Consider the following 21,071-nt stretch of genomic DNA (forward strand, 5'->3'; position numbering starts at 1 on the left):
AGTGCGGTTCTTTCTCCTCACCAATAGGTTCCTGAAGCAAAATCACCATTCATCAGTTGCTTTCTTTGATTAAAGTCTGATGTAATTCTTTTTATTTCTTTTGTTCCTCGATCGTATGGAGTATGTTGAATTCAACCTCCATTTAGGTTGAATGTTTATCCCTGTTCTTATACACGAAACTCATCCATCCCATAAATTCATCAAACCATATACCTATTACTTTTCCCCAATAGCTCCTCTTAAGAGGTAGCGAATGTCTCAATAAACTTAGCGAGCTTCTCAGCTCCCTCCAGAGAAATGGAATTGTAGCTGCTGGCACGGATACCACCAACACTGCGATGGCCCTTGAGACCGGTAAGGCCTTGAGCGGTGGCATCCTTCAGGAAAGCCTTCTCGGTGGAATCAATATCACCGTTCTTGGTAACACGGAAGCAGATGTTCATCCTTGAGCGGGCAGACTTGTCAGGAACAATTCTGTACACGTCGGGATGGGCTTCAAGGGCGCTGTAGATGGCATCAGCCTTCTTGGCAGACACAGCCTCTTGTCCCTCGACCTTGGTGTAGGTCTTGATCGACTTCTTGAGAACCTGGCCAGCGATGTAGACACTGTCTCTTATTAGCAACTCTGTTATAACTGCCTTAGATAATCACTTACTCAAAGATGCTGAGGGTGTTGTAAAGACTGTTATTCTTGGCGATGGTCTCGTAAGAGAAGATGATAGGAGCGATAGGAAGGCCAAGCTTTCGGAGCAGAGAAGCAGAAGGTTGAGGAGTCTTGGGGGGGAGAAGGCTCTTCTTGATAATCACAACAGTAATACCGGTAGAGCCAAGGTTCTTCTGTGCGCCAAAGAAGATGACAGAGAAGTTCTGCACAGGGATTCTCCTTGAGAGAATGTTGGAAGACATATCAGCCACGACAATGGGGCCTTCGCCGTCAGGGCCAGGGGCCAGAGACTTGGGGAAAGCAGGGAATTCGACACCATCGACAGTCTCGTTATCACAGTAGTACACGAGGGCAGCGTCCTTGGAAAGGTTCCAGGTGCTCTCCTCAGGGATCTTGCCGTACTTGCCGTCATTGATCTTGCGGGCATCAGCAACAATGTTGACATGCTCAGGACCAAGAAGTCGCTTAGCCTCCTCGGAAGCCTTTTGCGACCAGCCACCAGTGACAATGTAGTCAGTCTTAAGCTCCTTCTCAACAGCGTTTCGGAGTTCCTGCTCAACACGAGGGTCGTCCTCAGGAGCCTTGAGGTTGGCGACGATCTGTGCCTTCTTCTTGGTCACCCAGGCGCCAACAAGGTTGTACATGGTAGCGGAGAACTCTCCAGTACCACCACCCTGCATGAAAAGAACTTCATAGTCCTCAGGAATGTCAATGTAGGAAGCAAGATCAGCCTTGGCCTCGTTGATGATGTTGGTGGCCAGCTCTGAGCGATGAGAGTGCTCAGCGATTCCCAATCCGGTGTCCTGGAAATTGACGAGGGCCTGGGCGGACGTCTCGAGAACGTCGGTGGGCAGCAGAGCTGGGCCAGCGCCGAAATAAGTGATATCAGATCTGGAAGGCATGATGGCGTTGGATGTGGTTCGAATTGAAGAGTGTGAATATGCTAAAGAGTAAAAAAAATGGAGTTGTCTAAAAGTCGCAAATATGTAAGTCGTAGTGAGTCATCCAATAGAAATGCCCAGCAAGAAGGGATCCGATATTCAACGTGTGACTCTGGAAGTTGTATTTCGGTATGACAAGAAGATAACGCGAAGATGAGTGATAATTTATTTATGTCACAAGTTTTCAGTGATGAATTCTGCACTCGTCAATGGCTTACCAAGCGTGGATTGTGATGGCTTTTATGTGCAGACTTTATTCGTTGATACTACAGCAAAACAACCAAGTTATCAATCACCAAGCCTACAATACTAGCTCCGCATCAAACATCTACTAGTGAATCTAGTAGTGCAGATCCCTTATGAATTCATGAAAATTAAAGCGAGTTTTATTTTTTTCGCATAGACATAGAAAGTAGTACTGCAGATACCCTGTATACGTTGCTATCTGCATGTCTATGAAAACGTTGACTGTAGCTTTACTGCTCAAGCTGGAACACAAAATCTCAACAATTCTTAATGGGGATTTAAACTGTAACTTTAGATGCGTAAATCGAGGTTTAAGACGAGTGATTGCGAATATTGATGAGCGACAAGCTTGTCGACGTCGTTTTGAAATGCGAAAATGTATCGAGACCTTAATTAGTCGAGAACTCAACTACAAAGCCAAAATTGCAATTTCTTTCGATTGAGCGGATAAATAATCCCTCTTATGCTTATGCAACTTGAGTTTAATATTTATTTTTTTCATGTCATTTTACTTTGTAGTTTCTCTAGTAATAAATGGAGTGCTGGAGTCAAATGAGCTTGTTTTGCCTGGTGAAGACCACAAGGTTTCATCACAGGTAACCTTCAAGAAGATACATAGAGACATCTTCAGACATCATTCACATTTACAGCTCTCTTCAATTCATTTCATCGGTACGCCTCGTGTTAACCAACATCAAAATGATGCGACAGTTTTCCAGGCTAGCGGGGCAGTCAGCTCTTGCATACAAGAAGGGATTAAACAATCAAATGTTTCCTCGCCATTCTTTACCCAAACAACGAAGAACAGAACATGACAGAGGCTCACAGAAGGAGACTAGCTATAAAGATAGGAGAATTTGGCAAGAGCCCTTCTCTCAAGATCAAAAGATGAAGCACTTTGCTGATATTGTGTCGAGTCAAGAACCTACTGGCCTGACTCTTTTGCGCAAATATCTGGCAAACGCATAATCAATAAAAAAGCCCAGATGTCTTATGGCGATTTCAAGATCTCAAAAATTAGTATACACAACACTTGTTTAAATGATAATTTCTCTCCTCCACTTGGTTGATCGCATGTTCAATGCTAACAAGCAGTGTCTTATTCAGTTTGTTAAGACCTGTGTGAGATCATTTCTCCATGATGGAATGTCATCATGGAAGCTATCCGTTTCGGCAGGCGGTGTGGCGGAGTTTCCGCGGCAGAATACACAGGTGGCAGCACGAAGGTACGACCAGGCTACGAAGCTTGAGCTGCCTGGCTCAGATAGGTAATGCACGCTGCGCAGGTACACCTCAACTCTACCTGCCTCACTATCTCCAACCTCGACTATTAATCCCAGCAAAGCTCACCACCACCACCCCGCCCTGAATAACGTCTTTACGCAACATTAATCGGGCAGCTCGCATTCATCATGTTTCGAAACAACTACGATAACGATTCCGTTACCTTGTACGTCACCGAGCTTCTCCCTCAGTACATTCACCAAGCTAACTATACCCAGCTCGCCCCAGGGCCGGATATTCCAGATCGAGTATGCTGCTGAAGCAGTGAAGCAAGGTTCCGTCGTTGTCGGTATTGCCAGCAAGACTCACGCTGTATTGTGCGCTGTCAAGGTATTAACCGCCTCCCCTCCTCCCACTACTACCGCTATTGCCCAATGCATAAGCTTCAAAGCGAATAGTCTCTAACTCCATCTCAATAGCGAAACGCCGAGGAACTCTCATCTTACCAGAAGAAGCTCTTCACCGTCGACGAACATGCTGGTATCGCAATCGCTGGCCTTACCTCCGACGCCCGCGTTCTTTCCAACTTCATGAAGCAACAGTGCCTCGGCCACCGACTCACCTATGGCCGTGCCATCCCCCTCCGATCCCTCGTCGACATGATTGGTGAGAAGGCCCAGATGAACACGCAGATGTACGGCAAGCGACCATATGGCGTCGGTCTCCTAGTTGCTGGCGTTGACGAGCGCGGTCCCCACCTGTTCGAGTTCCAGCCCTCAGGCATGACAGAGGAGATGCTTGCTTTCGCCATTGGCGCACGAAGCCAAATGGCCCGAACATACCTTGAGCGCAATATTGATGCCTTTGCCGACTGCTCGAAAGAAGAGCTGATTCAGCATGGCCTCAAGGCCTTGAAGGAGAGTCTGGTCCAGGACAAGGAGCTTTCAGTAGAGAACACATCAGTCGGCGTGGTGGGCATCAACACAGTGGACGGCAAGAAGAAGGTCGAGCCATTCAAGTTGTACGACGGATTCTCGGTGCAGCCCTGGATTGAAAGCGTTGGTGAGAACCAAGGCGGCGCAGAAGAAGGTGAGGGAGAAGGTATGGACGTTGACAGCTAAACTTGCCACGAATTAAGGTGCGAAATACGGCGTCGGTATAGATCATGTAGTATTATGCGCTGCAGAAGCAGCTTTTCATGAATCTTAATCATTCGAGATCAAAGCAAGCGGTTAGGCAGGTTGGATAACAACCGACAGACTTTATGCTAAAGAGCTTAAGTTAAGTAATACGGTGCATGTTTTGTGACTACGTATGTTACGTGAAAATTAGTTGATTAATTCCGTCACAATACTTTGATGCGCCGAATTTATGTAGCCCGTCTGCCTGGGTCATCAGGTCGTCTATTCATGAGAGCACCAGTCTATCCTATCCTGAAATGCAGGTTGAATTATCATCCATATAGCACCGTAAAAACATCAAACCATCTCCAATGCAATTCTAAACAGGGACCGGATCCAGCGCCTCGAGTCGCTCACTGACTACCCCATTGGAGTTGGTAGATGGCATCCGAAACCTTGTAGTCACGAAGAGCCTGGATTGCACCTTCAGGGGTATCGGCATTCACCAGAATGTCCTTGTTGGCAGGCTTAACAAAGCCCTGCTCAGCAGCACGATCCATCCACTGAACGATGCCGTCCCAATAACCTTCAATGTTGAGTAGAACAATGCCACGGTTGTGGATTCCGAGCTGGTTCCAAGTGGTTGTCTCGAAAATCTCCTCCATGGTACCAAACCCACCGCTCAATCCGATGAAGCCGCTGCCGGGACCACCAGCGAAAACCTCCTCGGCCATGAGCTTCTTTCGAGTGTGCATGTCCTTGACGACCGTTGTGTGGCCGTAGACAGACTCCTCAGGCACAATGTGGTTGTGCTCGTTGACAGTTCCATAAGTGCCGTCTCGCTCATACTTGACCAGAGCCTCAGGGATGATGCCATGAACAGAGTCAGGGCCATTGATGGCGCAAAGGCTCTTCGCCACCTCGCCCATGAGTCCGACGGTTCCACCTCCGTAAACTATCGTCGATTGTTAGTATTCTGAGTCATTCTGGGGGCATATCCGGAAGACGGCGGTCGGCGGCCCGCGATAATGTTCGGGTGCTCGGCGGTCCGCCTTGGGGGAAGCAAGTGACTCACCTAAGTCAATGTTGTTCTCGGCCATGGCCTTTCCAAGTGCGCGAGCAGCTTCAATATGAGCAGGACTCGCGCCTGGGGCAGAACCGCAGTAGACGCAAATCTTGGTTCTAGGTTGGCCGTTTGATGTGTTCGTTTGCGAGGCAACGGCAGCCTGCGATGGAATTGTGCTATCGGCAGTCATGGCGTACTAGTTTGTTGGATTTTGCTGCAAAAGAAAATTGTTCAAGTGTAGTACTGAACCAAGGTCTTGTTCTTTAGAAGAGTTCAATGACTTATAGAATGTGTATGAAGTTTGTTTAGAAGAGACGGGTTGGCTTGTTATAAGAATGAGAGTTATAATAAGGGTCTTGTCTCGGCAAGTGAGCACTAAGTAAGGTACCTACTTAATGTGGCAATGGGGCAAGAAGGGATGAGTCAAAGATTCAAGCATCGAATTCGGAGCTGACTCAAGAGACAAGAAGAGAAAAGAGTCACGAAGCAGGAGGTTTATATAGAAGAATTGGCGGAATAGCCTACCGATTAGACGATCTAGTTGACAAATATGGGCGGCCCAATACATGCCTGCATTATGAGTGTCCAGGCCGCCTATTGGCTTCTTCAGCACTGATCGTCCATGACGGGAGCCACGTCTTCGAGTATGCGGCTTGCGGCCGTGCTCCCTTCAAGGACTACATGGGGGCATTTCATGTAAGTTGTGCCACTACATACAAACAAGCAGCGGTGATTGCCACGAGTTACGTTGCCGGACAATAGCATTTGGATAGTTCAAAGAGGTCAGCTGGACAGATGAGGCGTGTTCATAGGTGGTCGCTAGTCTAGTACGGTAGGGCGATCCCCAGTAAGGTTTGGCATGGATCTCGCATTGTGAATCAATAATGTCTTGTTTCGAGCGTCATTAATAAGGCGTGGAATGGCGGGCATTTACTGCCAGTAATCGATCCTCTGTCAGGTTGGTGGTCGGATAGTAGACATGGGATGGGGCTGGGGCTGATCTTCCAAGCTATGATGCACTGGATCTCAACTCACTTTTAGTGGACGCAGGCGGCAGGTTTTCAAAACGTGGTCAATCCCCGAGCCGATAACCAACCTAACGGTCAGAGAACACAGGGGTACGTGTTTTGGTGGCCAATCGCTATTCGTGGGTGCTGTGCTCGCAGCACGTCAAATGTCAATGTCAACTGGCGAGGGGATTTATCCGACCGGACCCTGCCTGCCTTAGTAACTAAAACAATCCATCTGAACTTGGTCCAACCAAACACATCTCTCGCATCAGCTGCAACAGCCAACAACCTTGACTTCAGTACCAAGGTAGTGTTTTGCAGGGCGTTTCCAAACCCATTGCACTACGTCTGTTACTCCATATCGCTCGTACAGAGCTAGAAACAGACACCATGGCTGAAGCACAGGTCTTGCCTCGTGGCCAAGGCGAGCAGCGAGAAGGAGGCGGAGGCGGAGGTGTAAGTGATCGCAAACCATTGCACAAACCTCTGAATCCCCAGCAACGTACTGATCTGGTTTTGCATACAGGGCTTCAGCTTCAACAAGCTCATTCTTGGTGGCGCCATCTACTTTGGTCTCAATGCGGCTATGAACTTTGCAATGAAGAAGGACCAGAAGGGAGTTACCGTCACCAACCCCGACACTGGCGAGGCCATCGTGGTTCCCGGCAATGTTGAAGGCATCCCGCCCTTTGAACTTCGACCGAAGGAGATCTTTGACTATCTCACATACCGAGAGATCCCCAAAAACGTCGCGCCTATCTGGCCTCAAGACGCCCACGTCGATATCACCGTCACCCTCTCACAATCCTTCAACCCAGTTCCCATCTCGTCCGTCCCCGAGGAATATCTCGTGCTCCAAGAAAAGGAGTTCCACCTCAGCAACAAGACCGACAAGCGAACGATCGAGACCAAGTTTACCGTTCCACCCGCTGTTCAGCACAATGGCACTCTTTGGGGGCACTTCTATATTGGTCTTCCCGGAAGCAAGCTAGACCCTAAGGAGCCCGGCTACGATACTGGCAAGGCGTATCACTTTACTTGGCCATTGACTCAGTATCTTCCCAAGAAAAAGGTTGCAAAGACCCGAAACCTGCTGGAGGACATGCCCAAGCATGATGAGGAACCTGAGGAAGAGGAGCCAACCGGACCCATCATTGCCAACTACTACCACCCTAACGCAAGCTTCTCCTTTGTCCCAGATATGGGCGTCAAGGATTTCGCCTCGATCGCAGGACAAATGCGGCAATACATGCGACTTGAGGCCACTGGTGCTCGAGATCGTTCGGGTCAACATGGCTGGTACTGTAAGTAACAACAGCCACAAGAAAAGCACACAACTAACTTGTATAGATCCTGTCCTCTTTGTAAACACCTTCTGGCAATTGACAAACCAGATGACCCTTCTTAACGATACCGTTAAGGAGCTTCCTCTTCGCATTGATCTCAACAACCTGGCAAGCTGGCAATTCCAGCTCATGTCCACCATGGAGACCAACTCCAAGGAGGCTGCTAGGCAGGCCGCCTTCGGCGGTTCGCTCCCTGGCGGTGGCGATGGCACCGAAATCGAAATGATCAAGGAAATTTTCCTGGACTCGAACCCTTACTTGCTCGGTGTCACCATAGTGGTTAGCATTTTGCATATGATTCTCGAGACCCTTGCTTTTGGATCCGACATTGCCCATTATCGCAAGAAGAAGGACAATGTTGGTATCTCGGTCCGCTCCATCTTGGCCAATGTCTTTATGCAAGCCGTCATCTTCTTGTACCTCCTTGACAACTCGCAGAACACCAGCTGGATGATTCTGGGATCTCAGGTCGTGGGTATAGTTATTGAGTTCTGGAAGATTACCACCGTCGTCAACGTTCGCGTTCGCCCTGGCGCACCTGGATCACTTCTACCTTACACTATCACGTTCGAGGACAAGCAGAAATTGACTGAGACTGAGGAGAAGACCAAGGAATACGACGAGATTGCCTTCAAGTACATGTACATTGCTGGCGTTCCTCTGCTGATCGCATACGGCATCTACTCTCTTTACTACGATTCACACAAGTCGTGGTACTCTTACATCATCACAACCCTGGTAGGGTCCGTCTACGCCTACGGATTCCTCATGATGATTCCTTCGCTGTACATCAACTACCGCCTGAAGAGTGTTGCACACATGCCCGCCAAGGCCATGATGTACAAGTTCCTCAATACCTTTATTGATGATTTGTTCGCGTTTACCATCAAGATGCCCTTCCTCCATCGCCTGGCAACTCTCCGTGACGACGTCATTTTCTTCATATATCTATACCAGCGATGGGCTTACCGCATCGACTACACTCGTGTCAACGAGTTTGGCCAAGGTGGTGAAGACGAGGCCGTCGACGACAAGAAGGCAAAGGATGAGGCCAAGGACAAGTTGGTTGAGGATGTCAAGGCCGAAGCCAAGACCACTGGCTCGGATACCGGCAATGCCAAGAAGCGGAAGTGAGTCTGGGATGGCAGCAAAAGCCGGGAGGGATTGCCTCCTGTGTTTGGTGGACACCTGGACATCCAGGTTTGGTAAATAGCCATTTCTATTTGGAACTTTACTCTAATGAGGCATCATTAACTTGGACATAAAATACTGTTTTGATGCTGTTGGGAGAACAGAGAACAGGTTCGGCCGGGAATCCCGTCCAGTCACTTATGCATAATAAAAGAGGCCCAAACTTTATGTTTGGCAAAAATCATGGTACTTTCTAGCCCTATGAATGTTTAAAATTGTCCTTCTTTTACGAATCTACGAATAACAATGAGGCCTGGGGAGTGTTGTGGCTGCCCACTGTCCTTTTGGGACAGACCCGCTAAATACGGCCCACTAACAAGCGTCATAGCGGATGAATTACAGGGTCTTTAGTGCTGTTTCCCAACTGTAAAGGGTATTCCGTCATTCCGTCTAGCTGCGGAGCTCAAGCCTCAGCTCAACTTCTATTTGATTCAAAGTGTGTATCAAACTGGCCGTTTCATACCTCGAGCAAGTGGCCACCTTTGCTTCGCATCTACATGTGAAACACAAATATCGAGTCCCTTGCAGCCTTTCTATTCCCTTTTCAGGCCTGCTCCTCTCCAACACTCCCTGGAATCTTCAACTGACGGTCTGGTTAATCGGCCCCGGTAATTATTTGGCTGCACAGCCTCATCTTCACGAGAGACACCTTGACAATACGGGAAAGGACCCTGAAGCCAATTGCTACATCATATTACGTACCTACCACCTGCTCAGCCTCATGCCTTCGGTTGCTTGGTGTACATAAACAAAGTCAAGTAAATAAATAGGGCAGCACAGCCCAGCCCTCAGTTTATTCCGCCCTACCTTGCCCTGCTTTAGCTTGGGTCCCTTGTTACATACCTACAGCGTCTTCTTCATCAGATCAATTCTCTCGAGCCGGGGAGACCGGTTCGAGCCGACGAAACCTCATGCGCCGCCCCCAATCGCTACTGTCCCTCGCCCCGCGACGACGACGGTGATCGAGGTCTTTTACTTACCTCTCACCACTTCTCTACATATACGAATTATACCTTTCGACTCTCCGAGCTTACGTTATCCGCCCTCGGCGCAACCCCGCGATCTCTCTGTAGGCCGACCTTGGAGGGAAATCGCAACCACTATCCTCGAAACCGAACCATGAGCAGCCTCGACACAGTCGGGTCATTGCTTGCGGCCATTGCGAACCTCCTTGCCCAGGGATTGCGCATCCTCAGCTTGGCCGACAAGAGTCATTGGGGCCCTGACGAGTACGAGCAGGTTCATGCTCTCGCTTCTGCGCTGGACGAGGCCAAGAAGGACTTTCAGGAGCTGGCACCCTTGGTCAATGGACAGATATACTACGAGACCGACCGGAAACGTATGTCAAAAGCAAGACTCTACGATTCGCCTGGCGAGAGAAATGTTTGGGAAGAGGACATGTGCTAACTTCCTGCTTAGATGAGTCTCTTGAAGAGCTGAGAGCATTGAAAACTCAATTCACTTCTCATATAGAACAGATAAAAGACTGGAGCCGTTCCGGTGGCCCAATAAATCCAGTATGGATACGCGAGACACAGACTTTACAGCGAAAGCTACACAGAGCGCAATGTCGAGCGGCAAGACGAATATACACCTCAGAAAAGGAATCATCTTCCAGATGTTTAGGCGCATTTCTCGTTTACCGACAACAACGCAAATGGGCAATGGATAAAACAGTACCGGACGAGCTCGAATATTCACGGAGATACCGGGAGGAATTGCGGCTATGTAACGCCATTGGGTCGTTCAAGCGATTCGGCGATCGCGACATTGCCTTTGTGTGCGACTACTGCGACGGTCACATAATATGGGAGGATATCGAAAACATGCCTTCGATACGAACGTTTCAAGAAGCCGCGGCGTCCCCGATTCTAACTTTATCGCCAACCCCCGATAACCCACATTGGCAGGCGACAGGTTTCACGAAATCTGGGCATCAGGAAAAGCAAATGGTCTTTGCGCCGGTCGCCATCGCAAATCACGTAGCGCCACAGCACCGCGACTGGCTAGCCGGTCTTCTGTGCCCATATTGCGAAACGGAATCGACAGTGCCTCAGGAGCAGTATGACGACGAGGATGCTTACCGGCCGGATCTAGGATACGAAGATATGGATGCGTACCAGGAGCATCTCGAATGGCAGCATACGGTGACAGCGCCAACGTCGCAAGCACAGGCGTCTTCGGATAACTGCACAGTGATGTAGTGGGGATCGGGCAAACGATATCAAGATTAGCGACCGAAAAAGTGGTGTTATTTGCTTTTATGGGTGGTTTGGGTAGAACAGATGGCATTTGGAGTTTGGAGTAACATACAGGCGCCCACAATAGGACAGCATAGTATTGAGCGATTGGGGTTATGGCTCATAAAGTTTCGCCAAAAGGCAAATGGATAGACGAGTTATTAACTTGTCACAATTGATCAGATAGCATACACTTAGGCCCTCCCTTTATATGGAACCTACTGAAACTCGTTTAATATGCGCCTGATATGATTAGCACAACCTTAAAACTAAGAGAATGAAGACAGTTGTATCATACAGACACAGATATTAGGTTTGTATAAACAGAACTAGCTCGCTTGCATTTCTTAAAAGAATCGCCAATACAGGAAAAAGATGATGATGAAGCCAAGAGCGCCAAAGGGACCATACTGCTTAAGCAGAAGCTCCCAGTTGATGCGCACGGCAGCCCGTCGGTACTTTTTGCTGTCATCTCGCAGCCTCGAGCTGATCTCGCCCATGCGCTCCAGGTTATCTCCACGATACAGCAAATCCTCAATGTTCTTGGTCATGACCTTTGTGACATCGCGCAGCTCGTCATTGAGCTTGTCGAGGTTGGCCGTGGCACGAGAGTCGGCATAAGTGGTTTTCGTCTTGGAGATAAAGGTGTCGAATTCCATAAAAGCGTACGGTCGCAGAGCAGGGTTGTGCACTTGGGAGGCTGGGTAGTTGGTGGTGAACTCGCGGGCGAGATCGGCCAGGTAGGTAAAGGCGAGCTTCCGAGGGTACGAGGGAGCGCAGATGGCGAGGAAGACGATGTCCGAGTCGATGAGGTAGTGCAGCGTGTGGTTGGGCGTCTCGATGGAGGCTTGGGACTCGGAGTTACGGGTGAGTTTGCGGAGAACTTGGCGCACGTTCTGCTTGGTCTCTACGAGGGTAGACTCGGTCTGTAGAAGAATATTTGTGAGTATCGAGTTTTGGTCGAGGTTGTAGGATATGAGGGTATACCTGTTCATCGTCGACCGAGGCGCAGAGCATAAGGCCTTGTAGAATGTCAGTATATATGCTTGCGCTACGATAAAGATACAATATTCACCATCAAGCCTTGATATTTGCGTGGAGCTGATCATTTTTGCGTTTGGTCGTGAAGGTAGAAGAATAGGGGAGTGTCGCGCTGGTTCTCAATGTGGTTCGTTTGGGTGTCTTTCAAGACCTTCCGCTACCACTACGTGTCAAGAAGGCAGGCGATTAAGAGGGATGACGTCGAAGTGGCACGAAACTGAGTCACGCCCAGAGAAATTTATAATTGAATGGGAGCCTAGTTTTGACAGTGATAAAGACCAATTTAGTTGAGAATATAACTTTTTTTGTGTTGAAACTTAACTCTCTGGTTCGTTCTGGTGTCTGTATGTAACTCTGGTGGATGGTCGCAGTGGATCTGGGCACATGTTAGAGAGTTATGCTGATAAGATAACAACATCAACTTGGCATTCCGGCTCAAGATGGTATTTCTAAATAGCATAGTTTGACTATTTACATGTCAATGTTTTGGTGATATAAAACATACGAGCTTTTTGTTTATGCTTTTGAGTTTAATTTCTGTTTAGAATCGATGTCACCATGAATTAAAATCAGATCTCTACCGGTATGAGACTCATCACAGAATATGTAACATATCTTGAGATTTCAAGAGATCAGTTGTTTATAATAAATACAGTGAGTAAACAATATCAACTTAAATTTATACTTCCTGCGATCTCTCTTAGTAAGACTTTGGCAATTTGTACAATCTAAAGTCAGGGCCGTTGTTGAAAGACAGCCCAAGCCTGCTGCCATTTGTTCTCATATGCTCATACTGGTAAAGAATAATCGTAATACATCAATTCTGCTTCAAAACGAAATAACTTTTATCATATCTCATCTTCTTCATCATCAAAGTCATCCTCTCTGCCCATCTCATAAAGAATCCTCCCTCCCTCGCCTGCTCCAATGTCTGTTTGCGCATCAAAGTAGGGTAGCACAATACCCTCCCTATCCTTGCGTTGCTTTTCCGTCAAGCCAAGGTTGAATGTACTCTCAGGCTCTTCCTCTCCATCGCCTGTCTCACCACTATCCGTTGGTGTCGTAAACATAGGATGGTCTGCAAGCAAGCACACTTTGCCGGGCAAAGCTGCTGCTGCTGAACCCTTGGGGCTGAGGATAAACTTTTCAGATACAGTTCTTCCGCTTCGTCGTCGCAATTCCATAAAGATTACAACTCCAGTGCTGTCTTCATTTCGGTCCTTGCCCTTCTCTCCGAGGCCGACGAGCAGTCCCTCGCGATCTTCGTTCAGACCCCATTCAGGCTCCTGGATGCTTCGATTCCGTGCCTTTTGACGTTGAATCTCTTGATACAAACTCGATAGTCTGAGAATAGCTGTGGCCAAATGACACAAGACTGTCAAAGGATGAGGCTCGTACTCGCTGAAGGATCGTGGTAGAACAATGGGCACGTCGTCATGATATGTGGCGACGATAGAGACAGCGGGTGTGATGATGCTTGACAGGAAGCTTGCCAGAGACTGTGGAGCCGCGGAAGCCAGAGCGTTGAGTGAGTCTATGATCACAACAGCCCCTCATGATAGTTAGCAAAATGCGCCTGGTTGATGACTCCTCCACTTACTTTGAGTGGGCTTGCCCTTGTCTACCAAAGGGTTGAACGCAGGGTAATGATTTAGCAAGTCCTTTCGCACACCCTGAAGATCTCTCCCCATAGCCTTTATGAAAACGTCTGCATCTTGTGGTTTCTTAAGCGTCACTATCGACAAGAAGATGACTTGTGTCTTTGCGATCTGGATACTGGAGTTAGTCACACTGATTGTCTTCACTGGAGGGACAGACGTACTTTTGCTCGTGATACAAACTCGCGGAGAATTGGTCGCGCAGGCTGTTCGAGATTGTCGATCAAGAGGGTAAGAGGACTTGCACCATCGCGCAGGTTGAGGAGCTTTTGTAAGAGAAGCAGACTATGCGATCGAGCGTGGATATTTGAGGTTGGCGCCATGACTGCGTGCCCAGGTAAGCCTCAGATTCAACTGAGCACCTTGATAATGATTATTTCGAATTTGAAAAATGCCAGATTGAGTTCTTGTTCACTCGTTCACTATGCATCAAGTACATGGAATTGTGAAGGTGAATAGTTCAATTAGTGTGCCCAACTTTCATTAGCAGACGATCGAGAGAGAATTCAGTGGGTCATTTCTTTCTGAAATACTCCAGTTGCAGAAAGCCCAACCAAAAGAAAGATGCCACTATAAAAACCTGTAAAACCTTGTATTTCAGCTATCAGAAAACACAATTGAAGATAATTAGATAGGCAGCATAATGATTAGTCCAGTAGTTAGAGCTTCATGTAGTGACTTGTATCGGAACATGGGAGACGACAACCACAACTTCTTCATCAGTAACCACCAACCAGGTGTGTATATACACAGTAGTTAGGCACGTTAATAAAGCTAGATCTAATAAACTTTAGAGAAGAATGATAATAAGTAACCTAAGAGCCTAGTCTAAACGGCATAAACTGATATTAGTTTTATACCTCGTTCCCAGTGGTTGGGCATCTTCACACGGATGGAGGCCACCACCCACCACCATCACCAGCATCTTCGCACCATCCAGGAACGCGATACAACAAAAAATACACACAACAAGCAAAATAAATCGCGCCTGAAGGCGTTTATGGATGCGTAATCTGGGAATCGAACCCAGGGCTCCCCGAACCTTGCTGATGGCAACGGAGAATTTTACCACTAAACCAATTACGCGGCTACTGTTTGTTAAAATCAGATGGCGTTGTCGAGACTCACAACCTTGAGCAGATACAGACAGGCAGACAGGCTGGGGCATGAGACGAACCATCATCTTGTTTATAACCTGTAGCCTATTCGTATTCCAGACATGGTCCGTCTTCTTGGGTTGTTCCCACTAAGCGTGACGCGAAACAAATCAACCCTTCATTTTTGACGCTCCTTTTCTGCGCCCATGGTAAACGCAGACACCCTTTCCGCCGCCGACATGTTTCTCGTTCGCCGGACACATTGGACTGCTTGGCAGATGTTCCGGGAGTTGAAATTCAAAAGGGGCCGGGCCCTCGTGGGGGCTTCTTCGAACGGGTTGTTTGGGGATCTTTTCCCGCCACTCGGCGGAATCAGGACTATAACTCTTGTGGCACACTATTTGTAGAGAGTGCCTCCTTGAAGAGGAGCCATGTATATCCACTTCGTCTAGGTCTGTGGAAGTGATTGTCTCTGTAAAGAACGAACGTGGCCGACAATTCACAGCACCGTCAGTCAGTGGAGGTGTTTTGATGCGTCTTGCTTCCTGAAGCAAGAGAAAAGTTAGTAGCTCCTAGTTTCTAGGCAATGGTTAGAACGTACCCCTCCTGGATATGGACTATCAACACAGTTGACTCGTACTGTCTCAGTATCAGCATACACTCTTTCATATCCAGGCATAGGCGTTACAGGGAACATACAAGATGCAGAGCTTGAGCCTAGAGATGGAGGAGGAGTCTCACCTTTGAGTATCTCTCTCACAGAGCTAGTCACGCTGCTGTAAGAATCCCCTGACTCCTTGCGACCCCATGGTGGTCGGCCAAAGAACCTTCGGCGGAGTTTGATTCTCGATACATCATCCTTGAAATAGGACCCTGTTTTGGTGATTTGATGCATAGTGGTGTAGTTCCTAGTATCACCCACCGTTGAACACTGGTGTTCGTGCTCGGGCATTGCTGAGTATGGCGTTGCCTGGAAGAGTCAGTTTCGCTCTTTGTCTGTATTAAACCCAACTAACCTCTTTGCGGATTCTGAATTTCAGCTTGGACCCGATACTTTTCTTTGCCTTTCCGTAGAGACTACCGGAGCTACGTGGCGTAGAAGGCGGAGTGTCTGTTTTTCGTGATGGCACCCAATTATGCATCGGTGAGATCGAGTCCGTACTATCCCTGTCCACGCTTTGGGAGACCGAGCTGAAGTCTTGAGTATTATCTGAGAAGAGGTTGGTACTGGGATGCTGTAGTGAGAATACATGTGCCGACTCGGATACAAAGGGACTAGAAGGTGGTCTTTGCTGCGGCGGCTCAAAGCCATGGAAGTTAGGGGGGGCCGACAGCGATGCCAAAGGAGATCCAAGCGACAGGTCTCGTACGTCAGATTCACTGGCAGACTTTGTCGTCGAGTGATTCCGCCATCTGAAAAAACTCCTGCTTGAATTGCTCTTTCGTTGAGCCATAAGCTGGCGCTCTGCCCAGTAACCCTGTGGGAACCAGACCTACTCGAACCTATCACGAGGAGGTCGTGGGGGGTCAACCCCAAACCCCGAGGACTCAACAGATTGCCGATTTATAGGCCGAGGTGTAGTGCCCCCTGAAGGCAGCGGAGACGAAAATACATTCTCTGGCATCGAAGGTAGACTCGGCTGGTGTCTCATAGTATTATCATATTTCGGTCCGGACATAAAAAGCGACGGGGGAGCTAGAGAGGGGGACATTTGTGGCCCCAATGGAACATTGAAGTAGCTAGAGTGGTGTCAGAACAGCCTACAACCGTTGGCATGGGTCGCAAATACTTTGGTTCGTTCATGATAAAGATTCTCTAGACTGAATCAGAACGAGATGATATCGGCATGCCAACGTTGAAGAGTGTGCTCCTTGCATGATGTTATCCCTAAGTCGAGAAAGCTCGACTTGAGGGCGGTATCGTGTGTTCGCAACGAATTTAGGTAAACAACCAGGCATGTGCAAAGAAGTTGGAAGCAGGCGATTGAGATAAAGAAGAAGCGTAGGATGATTTATAGGAATGTATCCAATTTCGATTCTTAGGTAGGTAAAGGGAGGTAGGTAGGTGGTTATAGGTATGTAAATGCAGCGGAGACGAGAGAACAGTGAGCTTTTGACGAGTGATTGTTGTTTCGAGGAGACGCCGTGACCTCTCCCGCTGCTCCTTCCTTCATTCCGACCCTTAACATCACCGACACCTAAGAACCACGAATACACTATAACAATACAGGAAGCTTTAAACTAATACTCAAACAAAGCAAAGCGTTTACTTGTATGCATATAACAATCATTGAAAGTAAACTGCCGAGAAATCTTTATAAAATTGGTATCGAGGAAGGCTTCTAGTCTCCAACAGACTCAGATCTAACTCAACTTGACATCGAACCAGCTTTAAACATTTTTATACGCCTTACGCCATATTCTCAACCCATTCATTAGAAACTCCATTCATCAACTCCATTAGTCGATGAGCATGGTATCATCACCATCCAGCGCCGGGCCTGTTTGCTCGATGGGTACACCACGGCCTCGTCCGGCCAACAGCTCTCTCCTCACCTCAGGTCCAATAGCAGAGTGGCCATGTGTCAGGAGAAGATCAAGTAGGGCCTCACGCTGATCTTCTGTGACATCACCCTTGTAACGCTGGGCAAATGCAAGCAAACACTGGTGCCAGATAACAGGCAACTTAGTCTTGGCATCTCCCTCGTTGATACCAGACATGTTGTCACCGGCCTTGACTGAAGCAGGATCGACACTTCGGAATCGCAGGAAGTGGAAGACCAGGGCATCGATAACCTGGAAGGGGAGCGCGTATTTCTTCTCGAGAAGGGCCTTGATGAAGATGTTGGTGGCACCTCCACCCTCGGTACCGTGCGATGCCTCCTGAGCAGCGATATCGCAGAGTCCCTTCAGAGCAGCGGCAGAGTGAAGAACGGGAATAGAGACTCGGACCAAGGCAGCAGAAATAATATGAGCCTCTCGGAGTGTGCATGTTCCGCTGCCAACGAGGGGGAACAGGAATCCCTTGAAGAAAGCAGCAGGCTTGTAAAGAGCCTTCTTGAGCGAGTTGAACAAGTGAACATTGAGCTTCTTGGTTTCGTAGATCTCCTCACGGACACGGTCTAGGATGACCATCTCCATAAATCGCTGAGCCACTTGAGGCTTGCTTGAAATGAAGATTCTTGTCATTTGATAACAGGCGTTAGTTGACCAGCTCTCGGGTTGGGTGATGTTAACGAGAGCCTCCCAGTTCGGCACTGTTGGCATGATTTTCGCAGGCTTTGGCAAGGGACCGGACTTGTATCGCGCAAGGATTTGGCCAACCCTATAATTGTTAGCTTCTGTTAATTCCCAGCAAATGGTGATTGAGCTTACTTGGTGTATACATCGACAACCTTTTCGGGCAGCTCAAACTCTTCCTCGTCGGGGGGTCCCAGGTTGTTCTCACGTCGCTCCTGCGCCGCCTCGTGGGCAGCAATCTTCTCCAGAATCAGATCTGCAAGGTTGACGCTGTCGCCTTGCTCCTCTCCGGTGGGCTTGAGATCCCAACCGTGCTTGAGCAAATCGTCATCCTCCTCGTCGGGCATGAACTTTCGGTACATGTCAAGGTCATTGGGATCAACCTCAATCTCTTCAACAACCTCGTCATCCTCGCCCCAAGCCTCGTCGTCGTCGTAGACCTTGTTCTCATCCTCAGCCTCGTCGCCAAATCGCGAATCGTAACCGAAGTTGTCGATAGTGGGCTTAGCAGCGACAGGCTTGCCAGCATTCTCCTCCTCAGCCAACTCGCGACCTATGCGCAAGATTGTTCGAGAGGCGCGGTCGTCAACAAAGTTTTCCGCCTCATCATCGTTGCCTTTTGATCTCTTCTTGGAAGGCTTGTTCTTGAGGATACCAGTAGCTGTGATGTCATCCTCGAGAGGGTTATGTCGTCGTGTCTGCCGCATGGCAGTAGGGGTAGTGGCTTTGGGCATTTTGGGCGTATTAAACTTGGAGATATCACAATGTGGGTGGCCTTGGAGTTGCTGTTAGGTAGAATTTCAAAAAATTTGCCTTATCGATAAAGACCCCTCTTGCTTAAACTCGCCTAGCGCATGCTCTCGGCTCACAAAGGTGGCTCACCGCTTTCGGGGCGACCAAGAAATATCCAATTGCTATGGTTCAGTCATCACAAGAAGATTGATAATAGATCAACTGAAAGAATTGTATGGTTCGTATATAGATTACTTACCCCATATTCTATTTGCGAAACAATTCTTCAAACTTTGCAAATCTGGTCAATTGTTCATTATAGCTGCAGGGTAAGCTCAGTCTCCATTTGACTACAAATCGGCTGTATAATTTTATGTGAATCATGATGGAACAGTCCTTATATGTGTATGTTTATTAACAAGACAATGTCCGGAGATATTTGTTATGCTCTTCGGCAGTATTCAACGAGTACTACGTGTAATGTGTACTATCCATATGCCCGGGCTGCTCAAACTCTTACCTTTATTGGTCTTAATCCTCCATCACCAAATTGTCAAGGATGAGAACTACACAAGTAACGTTTATTTATATAATTTAAAAAACAACAACAGTAAAATCCGATCAAGAACTCTTTTCACATAAAAACATCATAATGTCAGTCATATCTCGTGACCATATAAAACCCCCCAAGATCGGCCTACAGAAAATTATGACAAGCAGCCGCTGCATTTTGCCCCGCCACCATGATGACACAAAAAGAGACCCTTGGAAACTTCTTCAGTCTGTGGGTCCGCGCTGAAAATTCACAAGTCAGCCACTAAAAATGACGCCCAGTCTACTGAAGCAGCGATGACTTCAGGCCTCGACCCCCACTACTGTCATGCCCCTCCAAAATCATTACCAACTTTAAAAAATCACTCCAACAACACTTATTCACGATACCCAAGACAAAAACAAAATGCCGACTGAACTAGAAGAGGTATGTGAATCTATATGATGTATATACTGAGTTGAGCTGACTTAAATGACCTGTAGCTCGTGGGCTTCATCGCCAATCCCAATGCTCAGATTCGTCTGCTTGCTGCTGAGAACCTGGTTCCATACTCATTGTCAGAGCCCAGCATTTTCAAGAATGACAAGCTTCAGCCTGTCAAGCATCTCAGTTTCTTAGTTCGCGACCATCCAGTAAGCTTTGCTGTAAGAGGACATAAAATCGTGCATCAAGTTAATAAAATCGCTAGAAAATCGCTGAACATGCTCTCACAATGCTTGTCAACCTATCGGGTGACGAAGAGGTCCTCAAATTTCTAGCATCAGATGAAAAGTTCCTAGGGATCGTCTTTGACCTCATTGTGGTATGTGTGGTACTCTGAATCTACGAGAACAAGTCACTAATGCAATATCTAGAACCCCGAGGAACCAAATGCCAACTTGCTAGCCATGCTTGCTGCCAACCTTTCCAAGTGGGACGGTCTGAAGGATTTCCTCAAGAGAAAGCAAGAACCCCCCAAGGAGCTGGGCTCAGATGAGATTGTCCTCAACCAGCTCCTGGATCTGTTTGTCAAGGGACAAGATGGCACATACAACAAGAACGCAGACTTTGACTACCTAGCCTACGTTTTTGCTGATCTTTCCAAGCACGACGATATCCGAAAGCATTTCCTTCAGGAGCAGGCGTATGACAAGGTCATCCCTCTCACAAAGCTCAAGGTCTTTACCGAGCACAAGTCCGATATCCGACGCAAGGGTGTTGCCAGCACTATCAAGAACGTTGCCTTCGAGGTCAAGTCCCATCCATCTTTCTTGTCCGAGGACGAGATTGACATCCTTCCCTACATCCTACTCCCTATTATGGGTAACGAGGAATACGATGTCGATGAGACCATGGATATGCTGCCTGATCTCCAGCTCCTACCACCCGACAAGAAGCGAGATTCGGACCACCAAAACATACAGACACACGTAGAGACACTCACTCTGCTAACGACGTCAAGGGAGGGACGTGACCTTATGCGCCGTGTCAAGGTTTACCCTGTCATCCGAGAGACACATCAGCGAGTCAACGACGAGGGTGTCCAAGAGGCCTGTGAGCGACTGGTTCAGGTCTTGGCACGAGACGAAGAGGGTGAAGGAGAAGATGAGGTCAAGGATAATGGACTCAAGGCTATTGAGGGTAAGCCTGAAGTTGCCAATGGTCAGGTGGAGGAAGTCGAAGATGAAGACGATCAGCTCGTTGAGGTTTAAACCATTTTTC

The 21,071-nt window shown here is 48.0% G+C and overlaps 10 protein-coding genes and 1 non-coding gene across 11 annotated transcripts; 4 read left to right on the plus strand and 7 right to left on the minus strand.

Moving 5' to 3' along the window:
- Nucleotides 1-71: 71 nt before the first annotated feature.
- FGSG_05221 (phosphoserine aminotransferase) lies at nucleotides 72-1,566 on the minus strand (the record flags this gene model as incomplete). The annotated part of the gene is made up of 2 exons (XM_011325430.1): nucleotides 72-606; nucleotides 656-1,566. The coding sequence occupies 2 exons, from the start codon at nucleotides 1,564-1,566 to the stop codon at nucleotides 240-242; spliced, it is 1,278 nt and encodes a 425-aa protein (XP_011323732.1). The 3' UTR covers nucleotides 72-239.
- Nucleotides 1,567-3,167: 1,601 nt separating this feature from the next.
- FGSG_05222 (proteasome subunit alpha type 1) lies at nucleotides 3,168-4,364 on the plus strand. Its single transcript, XM_011325431.1, has 3 exons — nucleotides 3,168-3,301; nucleotides 3,354-3,465; nucleotides 3,555-4,364. Exons 1-3 carry the CDS (start codon nucleotides 3,264-3,266, stop codon nucleotides 4,194-4,196), a joined length of 792 nt encoding a protein of 263 aa, XP_011323733.1. The 5' UTR covers nucleotides 3,168-3,263; the 3' UTR covers nucleotides 4,197-4,364.
- Nucleotides 4,365-4,609: 245 nt separating this feature from the next.
- FGSG_05223 (uncharacterized protein) lies at nucleotides 4,610-5,452 on the minus strand (the record flags this gene model as incomplete). The annotated part of the gene is made up of 2 exons (XM_011325432.1): nucleotides 4,610-5,151; nucleotides 5,272-5,452. The coding sequence occupies 2 exons, from the start codon at nucleotides 5,450-5,452 to the stop codon at nucleotides 4,610-4,612; spliced, it is 723 nt and encodes a 240-aa protein (XP_011323734.1).
- A 1,091-nt stretch (nucleotides 5,453-6,543) lies between these two features.
- FGSG_05224 (uncharacterized protein) lies at nucleotides 6,544-8,883 on the plus strand. Its single transcript, XM_011325433.1, has 3 exons — nucleotides 6,544-6,728; nucleotides 6,799-7,576; nucleotides 7,623-8,883. The coding sequence occupies exons 1-3, from the start codon at nucleotides 6,663-6,665 to the stop codon at nucleotides 8,750-8,752; spliced, it is 1,974 nt and encodes a 657-aa protein (XP_011323735.1). The 5' UTR covers nucleotides 6,544-6,662; the 3' UTR covers nucleotides 8,753-8,883.
- A 1,045-nt stretch (nucleotides 8,884-9,928) lies between these two features.
- FGSG_05225 (uncharacterized protein) lies at nucleotides 9,929-11,226 on the plus strand (the record flags this gene model as incomplete). The annotated part of the gene is made up of 2 exons (XM_011325434.1): nucleotides 9,929-10,148; nucleotides 10,229-11,226. The coding sequence occupies 2 exons, from the start codon at nucleotides 9,929-9,931 to the stop codon at nucleotides 11,011-11,013; spliced, it is 1,005 nt and encodes a 334-aa protein (XP_011323736.1). The 3' UTR covers nucleotides 11,014-11,226.
- A 51-nt stretch (nucleotides 11,227-11,277) lies between these two features.
- On the minus strand, nucleotides 11,278-12,421 carry FGSG_05226 (transporter SEC22). The gene is made up of 3 exons (XM_011325435.1): nucleotides 12,125-12,421; nucleotides 12,037-12,071; nucleotides 11,278-11,975 (listed from the first exon to the last, which is right to left on the minus strand). The coding sequence occupies exons 1-3, from the start codon at nucleotides 12,156-12,158 to the stop codon at nucleotides 11,397-11,399; spliced, it is 648 nt and encodes a 215-aa protein (XP_011323737.1). The 5' UTR covers nucleotides 12,159-12,421; the 3' UTR covers nucleotides 11,278-11,396.
- Nucleotides 12,422-12,938: 517 nt separating this feature from the next.
- On the minus strand, nucleotides 12,939-14,071 carry FGSG_05227 (uncharacterized protein; the record flags this gene model as incomplete). The annotated part of the gene is made up of 3 exons (XM_011325436.1): nucleotides 12,939-13,624; nucleotides 13,691-13,859; nucleotides 13,913-14,071. The coding sequence occupies 3 exons, from the start codon at nucleotides 14,069-14,071 to the stop codon at nucleotides 12,939-12,941; spliced, it is 1,014 nt and encodes a 337-aa protein (XP_011323738.1).
- A 682-nt stretch (nucleotides 14,072-14,753) lies between these two features.
- On the minus strand, nucleotides 14,754-14,834 carry FGSG_20634. Its single transcript has one exon. It is a non-coding gene; the product is annotated as a tRNA-Gly (tRNA).
- A 181-nt stretch (nucleotides 14,835-15,015) lies between these two features.
- FGSG_05228 (uncharacterized protein) lies at nucleotides 15,016-16,649 on the minus strand (the record flags this gene model as incomplete). The annotated part of the gene is made up of 5 exons (XM_011325437.1): nucleotides 15,016-15,390; nucleotides 15,447-15,484; nucleotides 15,545-15,815; nucleotides 15,862-16,323; nucleotides 16,611-16,649. 5 exons carry the CDS (start codon nucleotides 16,647-16,649, stop codon nucleotides 15,016-15,018), a joined length of 1,185 nt encoding a protein of 394 aa, XP_011323739.1.
- Nucleotides 16,650-17,142: 493 nt separating this feature from the next.
- On the minus strand, nucleotides 17,143-18,831 carry FGSG_05229 (bys protein). Its single transcript, XM_011325438.1, has 2 exons — nucleotides 18,221-18,831; nucleotides 17,143-18,170 (listed from the first exon to the last, which is right to left on the minus strand). The coding sequence occupies exons 1-2, from the start codon at nucleotides 18,817-18,819 to the stop codon at nucleotides 17,306-17,308; spliced, it is 1,464 nt and encodes a 487-aa protein (XP_011323740.1). The 5' UTR covers nucleotides 18,820-18,831; the 3' UTR covers nucleotides 17,143-17,305.
- Nucleotides 18,832-19,775: 944 nt separating this feature from the next.
- Nucleotides 19,776-21,061, plus strand: FGSG_05230 (uncharacterized protein; the record flags this gene model as incomplete). Its single annotated transcript, XM_011325439.1, has 4 exons — nucleotides 19,776-19,796; nucleotides 19,853-20,002; nucleotides 20,059-20,172; nucleotides 20,225-21,061. The coding sequence occupies 4 exons, from the start codon at nucleotides 19,776-19,778 to the stop codon at nucleotides 21,059-21,061; spliced, it is 1,122 nt and encodes a 373-aa protein (XP_011323741.1).
- Nucleotides 21,062-21,071: the final 10 nt, after the last annotated feature.

The sequence above is a fragment of the Fusarium graminearum genome, chromosome 3 (assembly GCF_000240135.3).
Source record: "Fusarium graminearum PH-1 chromosome 3, whole genome shotgun sequence".
Classification (NCBI taxonomy): Eukaryota; Fungi; Ascomycota; class Sordariomycetes; order Hypocreales; family Nectriaceae; genus Fusarium; species Fusarium graminearum.

Coding starts and splice junctions, on each gene's coding strand:
- FGSG_05222 (XM_011325431.1), top strand. CDS start 3,264: ATGTTTCGAAACAACTACGATAACGATTCCGTTACCTT. Junction 3,302..3,353: donor GATAACGATTCCGTTACCTT/GTACGTCACCGA, acceptor AACTATACCCAG/CTCGCCCCAGGGCCGGATAT. Junction 3,466..3,554: donor CTGTATTGTGCGCTGTCAAG/GTATTAACCGCC, acceptor CCATCTCAATAG/CGAAACGCCGAGGAACTCTC.
- FGSG_05224 (XM_011325433.1), top strand. CDS start 6,663: ATGGCTGAAGCACAGGTCTTGCCTCGTGGCCAAGGCGAGCAGCGAGAA. Junction 6,729..6,798: donor AAGGAGGCGGAGGCGGAGGT/GTAAGTGATCGC, acceptor TTTTGCATACAG/GGCTTCAGCTTCAACAAGCT. Junction 7,577..7,622: donor GGGTCAACATGGCTGGTACT/GTAAGTAACAAC, acceptor TAACTTGTATAG/ATCCTGTCCTCTTTGTAAAC.
- FGSG_05226 (XM_011325435.1), bottom strand. CDS start 12,158: ATGATCAGCTCCACGCAAATATCAAGGCTTGATG. Junction 12,072..12,124: donor GCAAATATCAAGGCTTGATG/GTGAATATTGTA, acceptor ACATTCTACAAG/GCCTTATGCTCTGCGCCTCG. Junction 11,976..12,036: donor CCTCGGTCGACGATGAACAG/GTATACCCTCAT, acceptor ATTCTTCTACAG/ACCGAGTCTACCCTCGTAGA.
- FGSG_05229 (XM_011325438.1), bottom strand. CDS start 18,819: ATGCCCAAAGCCACTACCCCTACTGCCATGCGGCAGACACGACGACAT. Junction 18,171..18,220: donor GTTGTCGATGTATACACCAA/GTAAGCTCAATC, acceptor TAACAATTATAG/GGTTGGCCAAATCCTTGCGC.